Genomic DNA, 21,297 nt, shown 5'->3' on the forward strand with positions numbered 1-21,297 from the left:
CTTCGATGTCCGCTGACTTCCACCAGGCTGGTGAGCAGCTTGCTTCCCTTGCTGGTAGCACTCCAGTGCCTTCACAGCACCAGGTCACTATGTCTGTTGGCAACCATTATCCCCAATCAGGGGTTGAAGCAGAGAGAGACTCAGGCATGCCGTGAAGTCTGAGGTTGTTTTGCTGAGACCAATTCTCCTCATCTTTGAGTTCCTCAACTTTTTTGTAGCCTAGTCAGCTCCTTGTCAAGCACACTCTGTGAGCTGCATAAAATGGTCTATTTTAGCTGCCAGGGTGCCCGTTCTGCTGTCAAGCAAAACTATTTTGGATTTAAAATCAGCAATGACTTTATAGAGTTCCTGCAGAATGCTCTTCTAACTCCTTGTAGAAAATTAGTTATGACTGATTGAATTTGATGGTCAATTTTCGTTTCAGAAGATAACATAGAACTTGAGACTTCAAATAGATCTGAGTGGTGTAGATTGGTTCTTGCTGTCCTACCAAAGATGATAGAGGGACTCTTGGGCATTTTTTATTCTTCTGAGGTATGCTAGTTTGAGTGAAGCTTTTTTAAAATACAAAAAATATAATGGGAGTCAGGCAGAAAAAGAAAAAAGTCAGGAGAGGAAAGGCACACGTAATGATCTTGGACTACAAGAGAGGATTTTACATTAGTGTTGCAATTTATTGACAAGGATAGTCAATGACCCTGTGTCTTTCTATTTTATAATTGCAAGGAGAGGCTGTTGTAATCTATAGTTCCTTTCATTGAGTATATGATAGCACAATTCGATGAACTGTGAACAGATGTGCAGCTTGTCAATAACAGACCAGGTTGCTATAAGCAGAAGTTGATGCAATGTCTATTGGTGGTCACAAGAGGGCATCAGCAATTCAGGAATGTGCCACTTAGTGAACAACTTTGAACTGAGATATAATAGTTTTAAAGGTGTTTGGAGATGATTGAGGGATATCTAAAATACTGCTGTAGATATCTAGGATGTCCTCTGCTTATGGTGATAGAGAATTACACTTCAGAGCCTCAGTCTGTTATTCGATTGTCCCAAAAGGCAGATAGACAAGGAGTTTAGGGGTTCTTCAAGGAAGTAAGGGATTTGGGTTTACCCAGCAGGAAACAGGATCTGAGTGTCAAATTGATTGAGTAGATTGGTTCCCACAATGTAGCATGTGAGGGAAAGAAGTACACATACAGATATCCTGTTCGGGCTCTTTATAGTATGAGTACCTGAAGCTCCAGCATGGAAATTTAGTTTTATGCCTCTTGACAAACAATTAAATATAGACTTGTATTTCTCTTCCCAGATTTCTTTCACTAATATCAGATATGATTCTGTGTTAATTTTAAATTTTAAAGGGATTGCAGCAAGTAATATTAGGCAACCTGCACCATCATAGATTAGCATTCTTGTTAAAGCCCATAGCGAAACGCGTGTCCGATGCGCTCAATGTTGTATATGTTTGTTAATGAAATATTTTGTTTATTTTGGAATTCACTCACACAATTTGGTGATATTAGAGGTGTTACTACCGATCATTGACAGTATTTGTAAGGAATGAATTAACACTAATTCAGGATAGGAAACGCCTCCATATGGAACTGAAAGGGATTAGGTTAAACTTGATGGACTGGTGTCTTTTTTTAACCTCATCAACTATGTTATTATGTTGCTATGTAGATTCAGCCACACTTATAAGTACTGCGGTCTATTGAGACATTGTATTGTATCAGTCAGGATTATTATTATGGCTGAATCGATGATCCACCAGATGTCATGTATTATCAACTCAATCAGTTGCAGATATTAAGAACTGTGAGAGTGACTAGGATATACAGAGGCTGCAACTGTTTACAACACTTTACCACTACACCATTGTGGTTAATAGAGCTGTTTATGTAGCTTAATAATCACAGTTACTGACATTTCTGGTGTAACATATATATAGTTCCATTCGATATCAAATAACGGAATACTAATTAAACTAATACTACCCTTATTTCCTTTTAAACAATAAATCCAAATTGGAGACTTCAATTAAAAAATTTTCATTACATCTTGTTTGAATTTACTCCCCATTATATAGTTTTTTTTTAACCAAAAATGATCCTATGGGAGGTGTACAGTCCTCAAAATATATCTTGATCTGGTACCAACTAAATTAAGTAATAAAGCAATAAATGTTAAATAAGGGACTGACACTTTTATTGATGATAACCAAAATGAACGGGTTACTATAAAGCTATAATATTGAACAGCGAGGCAGCAGGGTAATTTCTCTACTTTTTTAACAATATTCATACATTGGTTTCACATTTCATTCTCATTCGTATATTTTGTTATAATTGTTTTTAATGCATACCAATAAAGGAAATTATTTTTAATATTGGATTGTCAATTTGTAACGTTGGAATGCCCCAAAAGACACAATTTCTTTTCTTTCTTTTGTTGTTCGTAAATGTTACAAACTTGTGTGGGTGCACCTCACCTTACATATTATCTAGGGTATGTTCATACATCAATAGAGGGGTCGCTACACGCTCTGTGTGGTGCATTTTAGTTTTTATATCCAAACAGCAATGCCACCTTCAGTCGGCGGACCAGTTGGCAATACTGCCGCTAGTCCCACCGGCACAATGCAGTAAATAACACAGTAAAATAATTCTAAATAAAATGTGAATACATAAATTTTAAAACAAAAAAACAGCCTCCGGCAACTGATGCTGCTGCTGGCAGAGTAGCTCTCAACCCTTACAGATGGCTTTCTGTCGTCCGGGAAAACCTCTCTTCTTCCGCAATGTCCCACAACATCCTTCTTCTCTTGGCTCCACCGTCGCAATGCGAAATGGTGCCAGACCTGGCAGCTTAAATAGCCGTCGTGCACCAACGTCACACGGCATCATCGTAGCGCCAAGAATTCAAATGGCCGGGTGGTGAGCCCCAATTGGCCACCATCCCAGCCATTAAGGCACTGCCTGTGAATCCCGCTAGATTCAACGCTGGGGACCCAGGTGAGTCCCCCACATTACTACTATACCCTCTTGCATTTTACCAACACATTGGGAAAGCCTACAGTGTCCACCAATAACTTCAAAACACCAGTTAAAATGTTATAAACAAATGCATGTCAACACACAAATGCAAGCCCAGTAGATAGATGACAAAAGAATTCAGTGTCTACAATTAATAGCTTTGCTAATCAAAGTGTACTGTACTTTTATTGAACACATAAGCCAAAAGGGACATAGGGGGATTCAAAAAGCCCTTGGAAAGACAAAAGGGGTATCACACACAACATATGCATAAGAAATTAAAAGGGAGAACATACTGAGTAGATAGTGGGTTTCTTAAACTCATTGAAATTGGTGGCAGTTGCTTTCTGAATGAGGTTCTGGTTCCTGATCAATGCAAGAAAAAAAGAATAAATATGGTACACCCAAAATCTACTTCGGAGGATAAAGAACTGCCCAACCTGGAAGCATTCCAGTTACAGCAGAGAGATGATAGTGATTTCATCTGAAGGCTCGTTCTGTTGGTGTTAAGTATAGGTGCTCATAACTATTGTTATTGGTGAATAAGATCACTTCCGTTATACAATTGTTGGTTGCTTGTCTTGAAATGTTGCTCGATGAAATTACTTTTTTTTTTGGGCTTTTTTGCACATTAACCCTTATCTTCCAGGACTTTTTAGATGGCAATAGCTTGAATGACAAAATTGAACAGGATATGGACCTCTTTGAAGTAAGATTATATGTTTGTTTGTAAGACACTGATTTAAAAAATAGATAAATATATTTGAATAAATTGTTTTAAAATGGATCAAGCAGAAGGAATAATATATTTGAAATTCTAGAATTTATACGTCACCTCTTTTTCCTTCTGGATTCCTTAATATTTACTGCTGCATTAAGTCTTGCTAGTTGACGGCAACAAATATACCCATAGAGATTTAGGCAGTTGGAAAAGTTTAATATTTTTCTTTATGACCTTTACTTTGAGACAAAATAGAAAATCTTATTCTCCTTCTGAAACTGGCTTCCGGTTCAAAGTTCTGCCCAGCATACATCAACTGGAGCTCTGATCGGGACCCAAACCCTTTAAAACTTGATCAGGATCCAACTGGACCACCATGCATTGGTTTCATCACAATCGGTGCAGGGGTGTCCGAATGCAGACTCAGAACACACTCCCGGGTCAAAGTTCTGCCCAGCGTACAACGACAGGAGGCGCGACTGAGACCCTAACCCCCTGAAACCTGACCAGGATCAAACTGGACCACCTTATGTTGGTTTCATTCCAATCAGTGCAGGGGTGTCTGAATGCATAACCGGACAAACAGCCAAATGATTCTTATATATAAAATGTATATGAAAAGCACAAATAAAGTTGCTTCATATTTCGTTTTACATAGTAGCAAGAGTTAAACAAATGTGCCAGGTAGCAATCACAGAAGTAATTGCAATAAACTGCTTACATTTAAATAATAGGCTCAAGAGGACATGCTCCAAATATTCCAAATATTTCTGTATATCTTCATTTATTGTGCAAGAGTTTAAAAAAACCTTGCCCAAAAAACAACTAATCACAGAACAAACAAGGACACTTCACAACCCTTCAACACATTTTATTGATTGTCCTTTGAACTGTGATTGGTTAAAAGTTAGAGATCTATGTCAGACTCTTGTTACGTCCGTAACTATCATTTAAAATAAATATTGTCCGCCTAGATCGCTGTGGTTCCAAAGTACATAGGTTTAATTTGCATAGTGTATATTAAAAGGCAAAGTTTGGTATACATACACGTGCGACAGTTGGCACCAACTCAAGCTTCAATCAGAATGCTCTGGGGTCCAAAACACAGAGCTCAACAACTTATACACTGTACAGTTGTAAAAGTAGGTACATCACAGAGATATAAAGTTAAAGATTTTAGGTCTTCATTCATTGGTTAAAGGTTCTTGCACTTTCAGGTACTCGACGTGACATTAGTGGATTCCTCTGAAACTGCCAACTGCCCTTTCCTCAGGTTCCTGTTTCTAGACCTGTATAACTGTTGGTTTACGAAATAGTGATATTATTTATAACTTGCGTTCGCAAGGTGCGCATGCTACACAAATAACACCGGAAAAGTTCTCATAAAATTGCTGGCAGATTGATACCTAACTCAATGTATTTCAGATGTCGGAAACATTATTTAACTTTTTTACCACATTATATTTTATAAGAAAAGTTTGTAAAATACATTAAACACATTTCAATATTATAATAAAATTTATGTTGTATACAAATCGCATAGCATCTGATTGTAGTCGATTACCACCTTCATCCAATTATTTAACTTCGACCCTCTCGAGTCAAATGTCGTGCCTGTGTAGTGGAACTGTGTTTGCCAATCACCTGGAATTATACCTTTCAAATGTAATTGATTGCAACTTTTGCTAATAGTGCTCATGAGCCCATGTACAATGTAGTTTACAAAGCCTTCTACATTGTACATGGGCGAATACTTACATTACCCCCTTAACAGCAGCGATAATACCGTTGCCTATGTCAGTGGTGTCATAAAGAGGCGCCGATTTCTTCCTTCATCGGGATTGGTTCAAGTTTGTGGGCAGAACAGTCATCAACGATACTCGTCGGGAAGGAGGCGTTTGGACTCAAAATGTTGGGATAAGTCTTGTCGGGGTAGTCAGCATCTATATGCTAACTACCAAACCATGCATTCTATTGACCTTATCAGCATGCACAAATAAGAAGAGGCCTAGTTTTGCACTCCATAAAGACAGAAGGTAACCAGTTAAGTCTAACATGCATAGAGTTCACCCCGGTTGTCTGGTCTTTTTAGGAACCAGGGAGTAGCTCCAACATTTATACAGGAAAGAGGACTGCATCTAGGTCTGTATATACTAGGTCTGTATGTGAACATTGTTCAGCCTGAGGATTTTATGTTAATTTTATTTAGTTTATTGTTTTGTGACTTAGGCTTCAACACCCACCTATTTTAACAGTAGGAACAATGAAGATGGGTTGTTTAATTGTGGGTTGCACAGTTATCAATTTACAATATTAACTCACATCGCTTTAGAATTGGTATGAAAACATATACCAACAGGGCATACAGATGTAGTCAGCATTATACCAATTTGATATATCAGGAAAATTAGACAATGATGGCTCAAGATAAATACATTTTGGCATATAATATTAACTGCAAATGCAACTAACCCCAAAATAAATTTCTTTTGGGTTAATGTTGGCTCCATTTGTACCCCCCAACATTCTAACATAAAAAAAATCAGCATAAGAAGACTCCATCCTCAAATCCCCTGGCCCACCCAATGACACTCAAATTTTACAGTATTATTAAATCATTAGGTTATATTTGCTTTATCTGCAGAAAATTAGAGCTGTCCCGTTAACAATTATACAGCTGGGGGGTATTAACGGAGAACAACTTTGCGAGACTGTGAGTTTAAATCAACAAAACTATATAAACAAATATGTATAGAGTGCACAGATCCATCAACATATTCATTTAGAGCTTAATGGTCATATAAAGATCAGCCCAAAGTCACAAAATGATTTAGATATTATTTAGTTCTATAGTATCATTAAGACCAATAGGTAACAAGGTTTTAAGTCTAAAAATCCAATAGTTTTCATGTTTACAGAGAATATTGAAACGACCCCCCCTCTTTTTGTTAGATTCATCTGTTCTATTGCCCAGACCTTGAGGCCCTTGAGTTTCCCTTTTTGACATATATTAACGTGTGAAGCCAAACAGTGTGATTTAATAACCTTCATTATATTGCGGCGATGTTCTAAAAACCTCACAGCCACTAAACAGATTGTATGGCCAACATATTGGATACCGCACTTACAATTGATGAGGTATACCACATATGTGGTCCGGCAATCCAAAATTTTATCAATCTGAAATCTTTCTCCTGTTGCAAAGGAGATAAAGTCTGTGTACTTATGATCGGCATATAGACATCTATTGCACTTGGCTCTTCTGCATTTGGACAAACCATTGGGCCTGGTGGCCAGCCAGTCCCCTATAGAGGTATTTGGAAGGGTAACCATCTCACTCATGTTATTTTTTAAAAACTGGGTCTATCTTTAAGGTTCTTAGATTTTTTAAAAACCGTGCTTCTGCCCTTATTAAGATATAGACCTATGAATTCATCAATTTCTAAAAGTGCAGAATTTTTAGTTACTATATGCTTAATCTCTCTAGCATAACTATTATATATTGAGTGGTAAATACCATAGATCTATCAGGACCAACCGTTTTAGGACGTGAAATGAGAAGACACTCTCTATCCATACTAGCAACCTCATTATAGGCTTTTAGGCTTTTAGAATTAGCTTTTCTGGTTAATCTTGCTCCATAAAAGCTTCAAGTAATCTATTAGAGTGCTTATTAATGTCTCTTAAATCTGAACAGTTTCTCCTCATGTGGAGGAACTGACTTTTAGGGACAGAGGGGAGACGTAATTGGATACAGTAGAGTTGTGGGGTATACAGCAGATAGCCTTGCATCATTTTAATATATTTTAAATTATACTATGTAGTGCTAGAAAGCATATAACATTTATATCACATTTATATCACACTATCAAAATGTCTAAATCTTCTGGGAGCCTCAATGGCCTCTTGGTGTAATGGTTTTCTCTTTCAGTCCAAAAACATACAGGTAGGTTTATTGGCTTCTGACTGACTTGGCCATAGTTTGCCATGTGTATGCATATGCTATTTCAACCACTTGGTACCTAGAAAATAACTCCTTGCTTTAAAGAAGCAAATCTCATCTTTAAAGTTATTTTACCAAGATAATCCTACAATTTCTTGAGTAAAATAAAAAAAATACTACTAACGTAAGTCTAAATTTTAATTCATGTATAGCACTAACATTCTCCTAATCCTAAATCTGAACCAACTAAAGGGTTAACCTTTAACCTAAGTGGAAGCTCTAATCCAAGAATGTACTAAATATAAACCTATCTAAAGCTATAAAACTAACTCTGATCCTGCCTGCCTATACTATGTAAATGTAAGAAAAGCTTATTGTGGAATGTGTATGAGTGGTTTTGATATATAGTATATACACCACAAACTGAGCCTAGCAAATGATTAAAGCCTTAGTTTGGTAATACATTCAGTTTAACATTTAAGCCGATCCTTTTTGACAATTTTTAGATGTAATCTACACTTACCATATGTGTATAATATCTTTGATGCTATCAATTCCAAACAATTCTAGATGTTACAACTCCTATGGATGATTGCAAGATTTAGATTTGATCTACTTTTAACAATGTTGACATATGCATGTGTCCATTCCTTATGTGCAAGGGAAATCAACATTTAACTATTTACACTTGTATTCAGGGTTGAAATAATTATCTGTTCTGTGTTCACGCTTTTAGTAAGCCATCATTTAGTATTTCTTTATTATAAGCTCTTTCCAAAAATCTGCCATTTAGATTTCTTGGCCACTCTTCAAAGTTGGATATCCTACTGTTGTTTCTTGTAAGAACCGGCCACATGGCATATATATCTCAAAGGGTATGGATGAAAACTCTCATGCAAATTGGCAGTTGTTAATATGGGAAATTCATAAGTAACCAAATGATTATCCTCCGTGTTTTCAGCACTGGGGCTGGTTCTTCCTAGAAAGAGGCCCACACAACTTTTTTGCGGACCCCACTCCATAGGGCATCCACCTCCGTGTTGAACAGCCTGAGGTTGGTTTATCATTAAGGCAGGGAGACCCCAGCTCTGTGTCACCCTACTATAGTGCAAATCCACCCTGGATGGTTAGCCTAGTGCTGGGTTCCGTAAAATCGGGGGCACTCCACGTATTTTTTCGCCCCAATTTTGCCGCAACCAGCAGTAGCCTGGCAGCTCTAGGGTTAATAACATAACAATAAGAGGGTTTTTTTTTTTATTATTCTATTTTTAACACTTTAGAAAGCTGGTGGTTCGGCCGACTGTAATGCTGGTCAACCCACGGGCTAACTTACACTAACCCCAAAGCTGGAGCAAGAGATACGGCAGGATTGGAAGGTTAGTTCAACAAACGTAGAGCTTGCTATGGCCGTGATTGTGTGCACTTGAGTTTGGCGCACCCACAGTGTACATTGCCTATGGCCATATGACCCGTCCCCATCCTGATCACTCCCCTTTATTGTAGGCTGTAGCAAGTCCCCTGTCCATGCATTAGAGCACAGAAAAGTGCTGTTTTGACACCCGTTTCTGCCAGTTGTGAGCATGTGCAGAGAGATTTTGTGTACAATACGCTCAAATCTGGCAGATACGTACCCTAATGAATCAGGTCCATATACATTAGACCAAAAAGAGGAACAATTTGAGCACAAGGAATTCTGTGGGATTTGGGTTCAAAAGATGGATAGTTTGTGAAATGAACATTAGATTTAATTTTTGGCACATACCTCACTGCTATAGTGTTTATTAATAAGAGTCAGAAGTACAAAATCACATCAGGTCTTTAGAGCCAAGAGCAATTTACCTAACTGGAGGTATAATAATGCCACCAAGGATTAATTCCCTGAGCTACAAAAAGACTATTAATATGTCTGCTCTGAGACAAGAGCAGTGAAGGCACTGCCGGCAGGTAGGATTATACAAATATTTTTTGGAAGCCATCATGTATTTACACCAGTACCATCTCTTCTGTATCATCAACTAATTTACTGCTTGGTTAGACATTGTCTTCTTGTGTCATACGTTGAGAAAAGAAGCTATTTCTACTGTAAGGTGGAAAAATAGATGAAAAATCTTCTAAACAGGGAACAAAAAATATATAAGATAAATATATGAACATTTTAAGGACATTAGAAAACTATCAACATATTGTTTGGGTTCATTTTTTTTTTCTTCTGTAGTAAGTTCTGTTTTTTATTTAATGGACAGTGTTCTTTATTTTTTTAAACTGCTTAATATTACTTCTATTGTTCTGTATGCTGCACTTTTTTCTGTTCTAATCCTCTGCCAAGTATGAGTTAAAATGTTTTGGTAGTAATCTTTAATATACAATCAAATATATTTTGATCATGTTCATTAGTCATGTAATCCTAGTAGAATGGTATTAAACATCAAACTTCAGATTTGTCGTGTACATTCGAATACCAGCAAAGTGTCCTGCAATATTGTATTCCACCTATGGAACCGACAACCACATAATGTAGTCTTTGTAGTTTTAACAATGCATATGATGCCAAGGTAAAATTTAAGGAGCAAAAGATGTCATCCATAGAATTACTGTATTTCCCCATGTATAAGATGCACCTTTTTAAAAACAATTTGGAGTCTAAAAACTGGGTGCGTCTTATACAGTGGCAGTAAATGCTGTTACTATAAAAAAAGATCAAGAAAACTGTGGCTCAAGAAGCGCAAATCAATATTGGTGAAAAATGAGGATATAAAGTTTATAGTCTTTTGCAGAGTAATTGTGCAGTGAGTACTACAGAGAGGAGAGACGGAGTTCTACCCCTATTGCTAATTGCGTGAACCACAGTTGGAACACACACTTCCGGTCATCAGGAAGAGGACAGTAAGCGACTTTCCAATATCGGGAAAAGAAGAAAGAAGACTTTACCAGACAGAGGAAGCATCTGACAGGGTAAGGCAGAATTACCAATAGGGTTAGAACTCCGTCTCTCCTCTCTGTAGCACCCTCTGCCCAATTACTCTGCAAAAGACTAGAAACATTATCCTCAATATTTTCACAGTCACCAATACTGATTTATACAGGTGCGTCTTATACATGGGAGCGACTTATATATGGGGAAATATATTATCTCCTTTTTATTGACAGTACATCTAAGATTTTCATAGGCGTGGTGATATCATGCGTAGCTCAGCCAGCATTCTCATTAAAGGTTACATTCTCATGAACAATACATTCCTTCTGAACTGATAGTTTGCAGACTGGTTCCTCTTACATATTGCCTGTCTCTACAATGTAGAGTTAATTAGTGTACAACAAACTAGCAAGTCATTTTGAGAAGATCACCTTTAACATACCTTCAGTATAATTGCAGAATAAAAAGACAACTACACTGCACTTTTATATAAGATGAATGTAGAGGGCAGGGTACCTTTATTTTATATCTTAACACACACAAACAGACATACATATCAACCTCAGGACACTAGAAATTTTTGAAATACACCATGAGAAAATACACATGGGGGTAAATGTCCCTTTACAAGGCAGCGCCGCTTTAAATTTAAGCTGTTATCTCGCTGTTTTCCAGCAACTTGTACAACCCGCACTATGATACATTTACCCCATGGTGATTGTTCAGCGTGTGACGTGATTATCATATGTAGGAAAACTATGTCAGTGGTCAGTGAAGAATGCAAAGGACTTCTACTCCATCGTAGATCCCCCTTACTGTCACAAACACAGTCTTCATTTTACTGATACAGGAGGAGCTATTGAGGAGCAGGCTGATGACTGAGATTATTAAAGGCAATCCAGCGAAGAAATAAAAAATGTTGAGTTGGTTTGCTTGTTTCTAACCAATGAAAAACATTATTTTGGTGGCAAGAAGATTATAGAATGTTAAGACTTTCTGTCTCAGATTACAGCTATTCAATCTAGCCATCTACTATACGCCATAGTTCCACACACATTCTCTAATACTAAAAATGATTCACCTTATTCATGAACATACATATTCTTAAAAACATCAAACATCAAACACCCCATTATTGTAGAACCATACCTTCTGTGTTTGTTTATATATTTAAGTATACATATTAGTGTGTAGCAGGATGATATGCAATGAAAGGACCACTAAACTAGAAATTGAAATTTTCAGATATGAACCAAGAAGGAAGAATATACATTGTTCAACATTCAATTGCAGCTCGGTTAAAAAGTAAATATTACCCCTCCCCTCCATTAAAAACAAGATAGTGTTCTATCGGGATCAGATGCATGCCTAAAAGCTGAAGCTGCAGTCATTTAAGCTTCTGAGACATCACCGGCTCTACCTTTGCATATAATTCAAACAAACCATACAGTGAATTTATGCAGCCCAGGTTTGTAAAATTGTCAGTCACACTCTGTCTGCTCTGTTAGAGAAGCACAACTCTCCTATAGTGGCAACCAGCTGCTGAAGAGGGATAAAGAGCATGGCCAACATATTTATTGAAAGATTTTATTAAATTCTGTAATGTGAAAAAAGTATTGCTTGTAAAAAATTGTGGCTATTTATGTTATTGTACCAATGCTTTGAATTTCAGATAATTATTCCTGCATAAAAAAAGCCAACAAGGACATTTTACATGTAAAATTGATTTGGATGTTTGCATTATAGCATTAATTGCATTGTTTATTCAAGTAATACCAATATAAGCAATATTAATCATAAATACACAGAAAGTCAGGCACATGCAAACATCACAGATATTCTTAAAAATATTGTATAGATATTATACAGGCTCAAAATGTTCTTTGTTTTCAGGCATTTCAGATGTTACAATAAAATGGAGCTAACCAACAAAAGCAGAGTGACATATTTTATTGTTAAAGGTATTTCAGATGTCCTAGAGTTGCAGGTTCCAATCTTTCTTCTTGTCCTACTCATTTATCTGACCACCCTTGTAGCTAACATGACCATTCTTCTATTAGTCTGTCTGGATCGCCATCTCCACACTCCCATGTACTTCTTTCTGGGGAATTTGTCTGTCTTAGACATCTCTTGTTCCACTATTAGTCTACATAAAGCTCTAATTACATTTATTTCCGGAGATAAAACAGTTTCAGTTTTTAGTTGTTTTACCCAATTTTTTTTATTTTTATCTTTTACTTGTGATGAGCTGCTAATTCTGACTGCTATGAGCTATGATCGCTTTGTTGCCATTTGCAACCCTTTGCGTTACCATGAGGTTATGAACCATAAAATCTGTTTTCTTTTGGCCTGTGTATGTTGGATTTGGGGTTTTATTGACATCCTACCATGTGTTTTGAAAATATCCTCTTTTACATGTTACACATCAATGGAAATCAACCATTTCTTTTGCGACTTTGTGCCTTTAATTAAAGTTATTTGTGATGACACCTCAATTTTGGAACTTTACATAATTATTGAGGGAGTTTTCCTGGCTACCTTAACCCCATTCTTGCTCACATTCATTTCCTATGTTTTTATTATTGGCACCATCCTGAGGATCCAATCGAGCACTGGGAGACGTAAGGCCTTCTACACATGTTCCTCCCACCTAATAGTCGTTACCCTTCTTTACGCCACTCTATCTTATCAATATTTCCGACCACCTTCATTTGTCACATTGGAATCCAATAAACTCCTCTCCCTGTTTAACACAGCTGCCGTCCCCATGTTAAACCCACTGATCTACAGCTTGAAAAATAAAGATGTAATATCAGCATTTAAACGCAATTTTAGTTGCTGTAAAACCAAGCCAAAGAGTTAGAATTTGTCATGATTAAAATGCTAATTTGTTTACATTAAAAAATCTGGATTTTTTTTTTTTGTTATTCTTCATTTAGATAGTGATAGAATATTCTGCAACACTATATCATCATGGACATACAGGGCATTATTCATCTTCAGATGGAAGACCATTTGCGTGCCGTATGTGAAAATCAATATGCTCAAGCGCAGAGAGGGACTTATGCAATAAACGCAATTCATGTCCAAACGCAAATGACACTTACTACTGCTTATGACTCTAAGGGGGGTATTCAATTAGGTTTCCGGTCAGCGGTAACGGAACCTGCGCAGTATTGCCGGTAGTATGGCAGAAAATCCACGTTATTGCTGAATTGACTTCGCGGCCCGTTCCAGCGCGTTCCCGCGCACCGGAAACCTAATTGAATATGCCCCTAAGGGTGGAACTTGGGAGGGAAGGGGCGGGTTAGCGTAGGTCAGGTTCACTAAGGGCATTCCCTAGTAGATGCTGGCGGTTCAAGTTCTGCCTGATCCCAAGTACGCTTGTTTTCAGACGTAAGTTTTGCACCTGTTCCAGGACAGGTGTAACTGATGGATGATAGTGATGACCAAACAAGACATTCACTCTAATGGATGATTGACAATTCACCTGCACATCTGACACCACTCAACTCATTAAACAACACTATAGAAGATCATTGCAGAGGGGCACCATTGGGTGATTTTGTTTCCAAAAATAAATATTAAAACAAAATTCTGACTGATTACTTAAAAGAAGTAGATGAAACTTTCACATGTGTTTCTCAGTAGCAACAAAATTATTTTATTTTATTTCGAAAGCATTGCATCCATTAGCATGCGGTAACCCTTTTTAAAAAGTTTATGCATTGTGAGAATAAAAACAATTACACCGAATGAATTGACAATTTGCATTGCAGAATATTGTTTAAATAATAATATTTTTTATTTTTTTCTACAGAACCTTAAAAAGTTTAAATATTAGGATGGACCAATGTTTATTAGCTGTAATTATGTTTTGTCTATAATGTGTCATTTTAAAGGGGGCTCAAAAATCTACAATGCATAAGGGAATTGTTCACAATACTGCCACCCGGAGTGGGGTTCCATGGGAGTAAGAGGTCGAGGATGCTGGCCAAGAGGACGATGACGTCAATCCTAGTCCTCCAGATTTACCAGATTATTCTGCAGTCAAGGCATTACATAATTGCATCTTACTTTACAAATACCTTTTGTGTTTGCTTAAAATGTAATACAATAAATGAACAAATGATGAAGGAAAACATTTTTTTTTTCAAAACAGTGCATTTATTGGAACAAACAGGTAAACTGAAAATAAACACAAGTGAAACAAACACAAAAATGATTTTGATTTGCACACTCACTTGCCCCCTGGCTCAATATTTCCTGAGTTGCTTAATCTTAGCTGACTCCGGGTCACCCGAGCAGCAGGTACCACAGGGGCAGGATGAACAATAGGTACCACAGGAGCAAGAAGGGAAATAGGTGCCACAGGGGCAGGATGAACAATAGGTGCCACAGGGGCAGGAAGGGAAATAGGTGCCACAGTGGCAGGATGAACAATAGGTGTCACAGGGGCAGGATGAACAATAGGTACCACAGGGGCAGGATGAACAATAGGTACCACAGGAGCAAGAAGGGAAATAGGTGCCACAGGGGCAGGATGAACAATAGGTGCCACAGGGGCAGGAAGGGAAATAGGTGCCACAGTGGCAGGATGAACAATAGGTGTCACAGGGGCAGGATGAACAATAGGTACCACAGGGGCAGGATGAACAATAGGTACCACAGGAGCAAGAAGGGAAATAGGTGCCACAGGGGCAGGAGGAACAATAGGTGTCACAGGGACTGAAGGAACAATAGGTGCCACAGGGGCAGAAGGAACAATAGGTGTCACAGGGGCATGAGGAACAATAGGTGTCACAGGGGCAGGAGGAACAATAGGTGCAGTGTTGGACTGGGGTATGAAGGGTCCACAGGGGGAATACAATGGTAGGGGCCCACCAGAGGGAGTGTGGCCAGTCACTAGAGAGGCAAAACCAAACCAGGGTGTGGAAAGCCCACGAAGGACAGCTAGCACCATAGTGTAGTATATAAAGAATGCAGTGTGTATATAAAGAATACACAGTCTTGATCTGCCCCTTAGATTGGGCAGAACAGTCTCCAAAAATTGGGATCGTCCCACTAGAATCAGAGCATTTGACAGACTGTCTTGTCACTATCGCCACCTGTGGCTGCTGGTTTCTTTAGTTGCGGATTGTCTGGATCCTGGAATTGTGGGGGCCCTAAATGAAAAAAAAAATGGGTTCCTTTTGAAAATTCCAACCAGCCCCAGCATTAAATCAATAGGACCCACGATTAATACTTAGGCCTTCCTCCAGGCCTAACATTAAAATAAAGGTATTCCCATTTAATAAATAGATCTATATCCCTCCAACCAACCCCAATATTAAAGTAATAGTATTCCCATTTAATAAATAATTCACTCCCTCCAAACTGACTCAGAAATAAATTAATAGCATTTACGTATAATAAATATGCCTATTTCCCACAACCATTACTACCATTAAATAATGCATATTTACATTTAATACATAGACCTCATGCTCCTCAGACTTAGTCCCACATTCAATTATCATAACTCTGTGCCATGCTGCTTCCCTCCCCTTTCATAACTCTGTGCCATGCTGCTCCCCCCCTTCATCACTCTGCGTCATACTGCTCCCCCCCTTTCATTACTCTGTGTCATGCTGCTCTTCCCCCCTTCATCACTCTGTATCATAATGCTTCTCCCTCCTTTCATCACTCTGTGCCATGCTGCCTCCCCTTCATTTCTCTGTGTCATGCTGCACCCCCCCTCCCTTCATCACTATGTGCCATCCTGCTTCCCCCCTCCCTTCATCACTATGCACCATCCTGCTTTCCTACCCATGCATTCATTCCTTTTTTTACCTTCTTATTGGCTTCTCTCTTCTCTTCTTTTTTCTTTTCTTCTTGTCTTCTTTCTTGCTTGCTCCTCTCTGCTCTGCTCCTCAGTGAATGTTGGGTGTGACGTGATGACATCACATCCGACATTCAGTGCGAACAGAGCAGAGTGGAGGGAGGAGGGGCACCGACACAGCGATCACGTGAGTATTATTTATTTTATTTTTTTAAGTATCCGCTACCCCCAACCAACGAAGAGGTAAGCATCAAGCGTCGGGGCCCACCTGGGCCTTCCCCAGCCCCCCGGTGGGCTAGTCCGACCCTGAATAGGTGTCACAGGGAGCAGGAGGAACATTTGGTGTCACAGGGGCAGGAGGAACTATATGTACCACAGGGACAGGAAGGGCAATAGGGGCAGCAGTAGGTAAATGTCACTTTGATTTCAAATAAAAGCAATAATTGCGTCAGTCAATCTCTCAAAAGTGGTATGAATCATTGTAAGCGTGTTTTCGATATGATCCATTTTTGTGTGTACATGTGGTGTTTTCATACATTTTGTGGAACAATTGTTGCAAATTTGAAACAAATGGAATGTTAAAAAAAAAAACGCGCCCTTTCCACCTGCAGCAGACCTCACTATCTAAATGTCACCCCAACACATTTGCCAAAAACATATACAAAAGGAAGAAACAACAATTCTTACAGCGCTAAAATAAATGGGTACATATACTAGTAGCTAGGTTAAACTGATAGATATTAAACAACAAATAATGATATATAAAATAGTTTAATACACAGCAAATGAAATAGATTGAATATATAAAAAATAAGCATTAGTCAAAAGAGACCCGTCTCATACTAGTAAATTGGCCAATTATAAAAAGTACAAAGATAATACTGACATAACAGACAATACAATATATTCAAAATAAAATATCAGAACAATGTATCCCAATACCGATTCAGTAGTCAAATCGATTATTATATATTGCAGCTGAAATAAGCAATATTAATAGAAATAATGAGTTATTTCTAGGGGTTTCAAAAGTGAACCCTCTCACCCTTGACACATAGGTCATTAATCAAATTGGAACTCCTTTAGGTCCTTTAGGTCTTAGGTCTGTACTTAATCATTTTTAACTAATTGGCTTCTACATTAACTATTTCTATGAAAGTTATACATTGCTTAATTAAAAATATCATAACTTCTTTTACACATATGCTAACCTTAGATCAACATTTTGAGCCATAAGCTCTATTAGTACTTAATATGATATCTGGACATCCTTAAGGTGAAATTACATTCAACTGCATGAATGATATAAAACAATGTATAAACAAACACAAAGAAAGAATTGTGTTTTACATTTATGTTATGGATAATTGTTTTTCACTCTGAATGAATCCTGAATGGGAAAATAGAAGAGTCTTATAACTAGCCGATTATATCAACTACCGGACCGAACATTGGAATAATCGATATTTAGGATTATTGTTTTGGATAGTCAAATAGCTATCTTTTGTCATCTTGGGACATTTATAATAGTGGCCTTACTACTGCGGTACAATACCTATTGCATATAGGGTTAATATCACTCTGCATATATCTATATTATGCTGTGTTATATTTTGGCCAGTTGATCAACTGCATGTTTTTATGTACATTTTGTGAAATGGTTTATTAAATATAATTTATTCATTTTATTTATTTTATTTATTTTGCAATCGTTGTGGACTAATTTTTCAGTGGAGATCGTCCTGTGGACATCTTTTAAATTAACCCATATATACCTCTTCTTCGCGCTGTTCTATATTTACTTATTTATTATTTCTTTTTTGGGATGAGTTGACAGCATCTCAGTGTAGCTGTGTTTTTTAGAGGTATTTTATTGAAAGTTTGTTTTATCTATTTTTGCATTTTAGCGCCAGGTATATCTTTTTTGCATATGGTATATATACCTCAAAGGGTATGGATAAAAACACCTATTTATAGACATGCAAATTGCCAACTGTTCTGTATGAACATATCTGAGTAACCAAATGACCATCCTTCATCACAGAATACAATGCTACTACCATGAAATCTATTTGCTTCCATATTGCAGATGTAGAATACATTAGCCAAATGTCCTCTATATCTGAGACGATAATAAAAGTAATTTCACCTAGCATCCCCTCCCAGCCGGCAATGTACCTATGAATTAGAGATGCTCACTAACCCCCGTGTTTTGGTTTTGGTTTTGGATCTGGATTAGCTTCGGGTTTAGGTTTTGGTTTTGCCAAAACCACCCTTGCGTGTTTTGGATTTGGTTTTGTGTAGCTATTTTTTATTAAATTTAATTTTTTGGAGTAAAATCACATAATTTAGTTATTATTTTGTACCTTCATTATTATTAACCTCACTAACACTAATTTCCAGTGATTTCCATTCAATTTTAGGTGAGGTAGCATGTACAATTGATCAAGCCAAGCAGTTCATCCACAAGGATTGGCACTTTTGTGGCTGAAGTGCAAGTCCAACATGGCCCTCCCTAAACAAGCTAACAATAGGCTTGTTAGAGTAATGGCAGATTCAAACATCAGTGCCAGGAAAAAATAATGATGCAAGATGTAATTGTCCTTGGGCCATCCCGCCCATATGTTGGATCTTACAAAGGACATGCACACTTTAACAAACCAAGCACTTCAGCGACAAGGGCTGTCACTTTTGTCGCTGAAGTGCTTGGTTTGTTTGGGCCCCCACTAACACAGCTATCAATGGCCTAAAGGCATGTTAGACCAACAGTGCTGTGAAATGAATTCTACACTGCCAAGATGTTGTCGTCATCATCTTCAGCATCATCCTCACCCTCATCAGTGTGTACATCATCATCACAGACTATTAATTCATCTCCACTGGAATCCGCCATTAGAGAAGTGTCAGTACTTGGATGTATTTGCCAGTAAAGGCCTTCCTCATGGAAGATGTAGTTCATTTTGATGAACGTCATCTTTTTTCCACATTTTTAGGAAGTAACCTCCTATGTCGATCACTGACAAGGTTCCCAGCTGTGCTGAAAACTCTTTCTGAGTACCCACTGGAGGGTAGGCAGCTTAAGCATTGCAAAGCAAGTTTGTACATGGGTTTCCAAATGGCTTGTTTTTCCTCCCAGTATGGAAAGGGACTGTCTGACATGTCGATTTCAATGAACTCTTGAAAATAATCCTCCACCATCCTTTGCATGTTTATAGTAGGATCGGATGGAGTCATGGCCGAGGTCACACTTTTTTTGGTAAAATCTTTCAAACCAGACCAGATGTCAAACTGTTGTGGTCTTCCACCTGCGTCATACCTGCTTCTTTTTGGAAAGTGCAATTTTTTACGAGCAGCAGCTGCCTGAGAAACTGAAGGAGGAGACATCATCAAGCCAAGGACCAGTTCAGCGGTCAACTTGGTGACCAAGAGCTCCTTGCATCTGTTCAGATCTCGGTCATTTGGAAGCAAAGAATCGATGTAGGTCTTAAACCTGGGATCAAGCACAGTCGCCAAAACATAGTGATCCGACTTCAAGATTTTAATAACTCTTGAATCATTGCGAAGCATATTAAGTACTTGATCTACAAGGACAACATACTTTGCAGAATTGCTTCCTTTCATCTCCTCCTTCAGTTTGTCAAGCTGCTTTTCCAAAAGTCGAATTAAGGGAATGACTTGGCTCAAACTAGCAGAGTCTGAACTCACTTCACGTGTCACAACTTCAAATGGTTTCAGCACCTTGCACAGCACAGAAAGGATTCTCCACTGTGCAAGACTGAAATACATTCCCCGCATCCGACCCTTCCTCTCACAAGACGCCACCAAAACCATCATCCATGCACTCATCATCTCCCGCCTGGACTACTGCAACCTCCTCCTCACTGGCCTCCCTCTCTCCAATCTCGCCCCACTCCGATCTGTACTCAATGCAGCTGCCAGACTTATCTTTCTCTCACGTCGCTCCTCCTCTGCCTCCCCTCTCTACCAGGCCTTACACTGGCTCCCTTTCCCTTACAGAATCCTCTTTAAACTCCTTACTACCACTTACAAAGCTCTCTACCAGTCTACTGCTCCCTACATCTCTAACCTCCTTACCATTCATACTCCCGCTCGCTCCCTGTGCTCGGCAAACGACCGTCGCCTCTCCTCCACTCTCATTACCTCTTCCCACTCCCGAGTCCAAGACTTTTCCCGAGCTGCCCCCTGCACTGGAATGACCTCCCTCGCTCCATCCGTCTCGCTCCCAATATGTGCTCCTTCAAACGGGCACTCAAAACTCACCTGTTCCTGAAAGCCTACCAACCATCCACTTAGTCCCTTTTTCTCCATTGCATCACTGCCTCCCTTCGTGCCTGTTTTGTCCACCCTCCCTTAGGATGTAAGCTCGTATGAGCAGGGCCCCTCTCCCCTCCTGTCTTTATACCAACTCTTCTGCTCCACCCTCACTCCATATGTCTGCCCGGAGTTTCCGAAGCATTGGTACTTAGTGTTTATTGTTCTGTGATGTTTTACCCTGTATGGTCTACTGTTTGTATTATGTAAGGCGCTGCGAAAACCCTGTGGCGCCCAACAAATAAATGATAATAATAAAAATAATAATTCCTCATCCTTTCCCAATGTCATGGCTTGTGCAATACGCTTGGATGGCTTTGCGCTGTTCCTCCATCTTCTGAATTATGTACAGGGTGGAATTCCACCTTGTTAACTCCTCTTGCTTAAGTTGGTGGCAGGGCAAATTAAATTGTTCTTGGAGCTGCTGCAATCTCTTACATGATGTGGCAGAATGCCGGAAGTGTCCCGAAAGTTTACGGGTCACCGAAAGCATCTCCTGCACCTCACGGTTATTTTTCATGAAGCTCT

General features: G+C 38.6%; 1 protein-coding gene across 1 annotated transcript; it reads left to right on the forward strand.

Moving 5' to 3' along the window:
* The first annotated feature begins 12,531 nt into the window (after positions 1 to 12,531).
* LOC142101464 (olfactory receptor 8D1-like) lies at positions 12,532 to 13,508 on the forward strand. Its single transcript, XM_075185916.1, has one exon. The coding sequence runs from the start codon at positions 12,532 to 12,534 to the stop codon at positions 13,477 to 13,479; it is 948 nt and encodes a 315-aa protein (XP_075042017.1). The 3' UTR covers positions 13,480 to 13,508.
* The last annotated feature ends 7,789 nt before the right edge of the window (positions 13,509 to 21,297 follow it).

The sequence above is a fragment of the Mixophyes fleayi genome, chromosome 9 (genome assembly GCF_038048845.1).
Source record: "Mixophyes fleayi isolate aMixFle1 chromosome 9, aMixFle1.hap1, whole genome shotgun sequence".
NCBI classification, from domain to species: domain Eukaryota; kingdom Metazoa; phylum Chordata; class Amphibia; order Anura; family Limnodynastidae; genus Mixophyes; species Mixophyes fleayi.

What these genes read in the sequence shown, in the direction of transcription:
- LOC142101464 (XM_075185916.1), top strand. Translation starts at nt 12,532, where the DNA reads ATGGAGCTAACCAACAAAAGCAGAGTGACATATTTTATTGTTAAAGGT.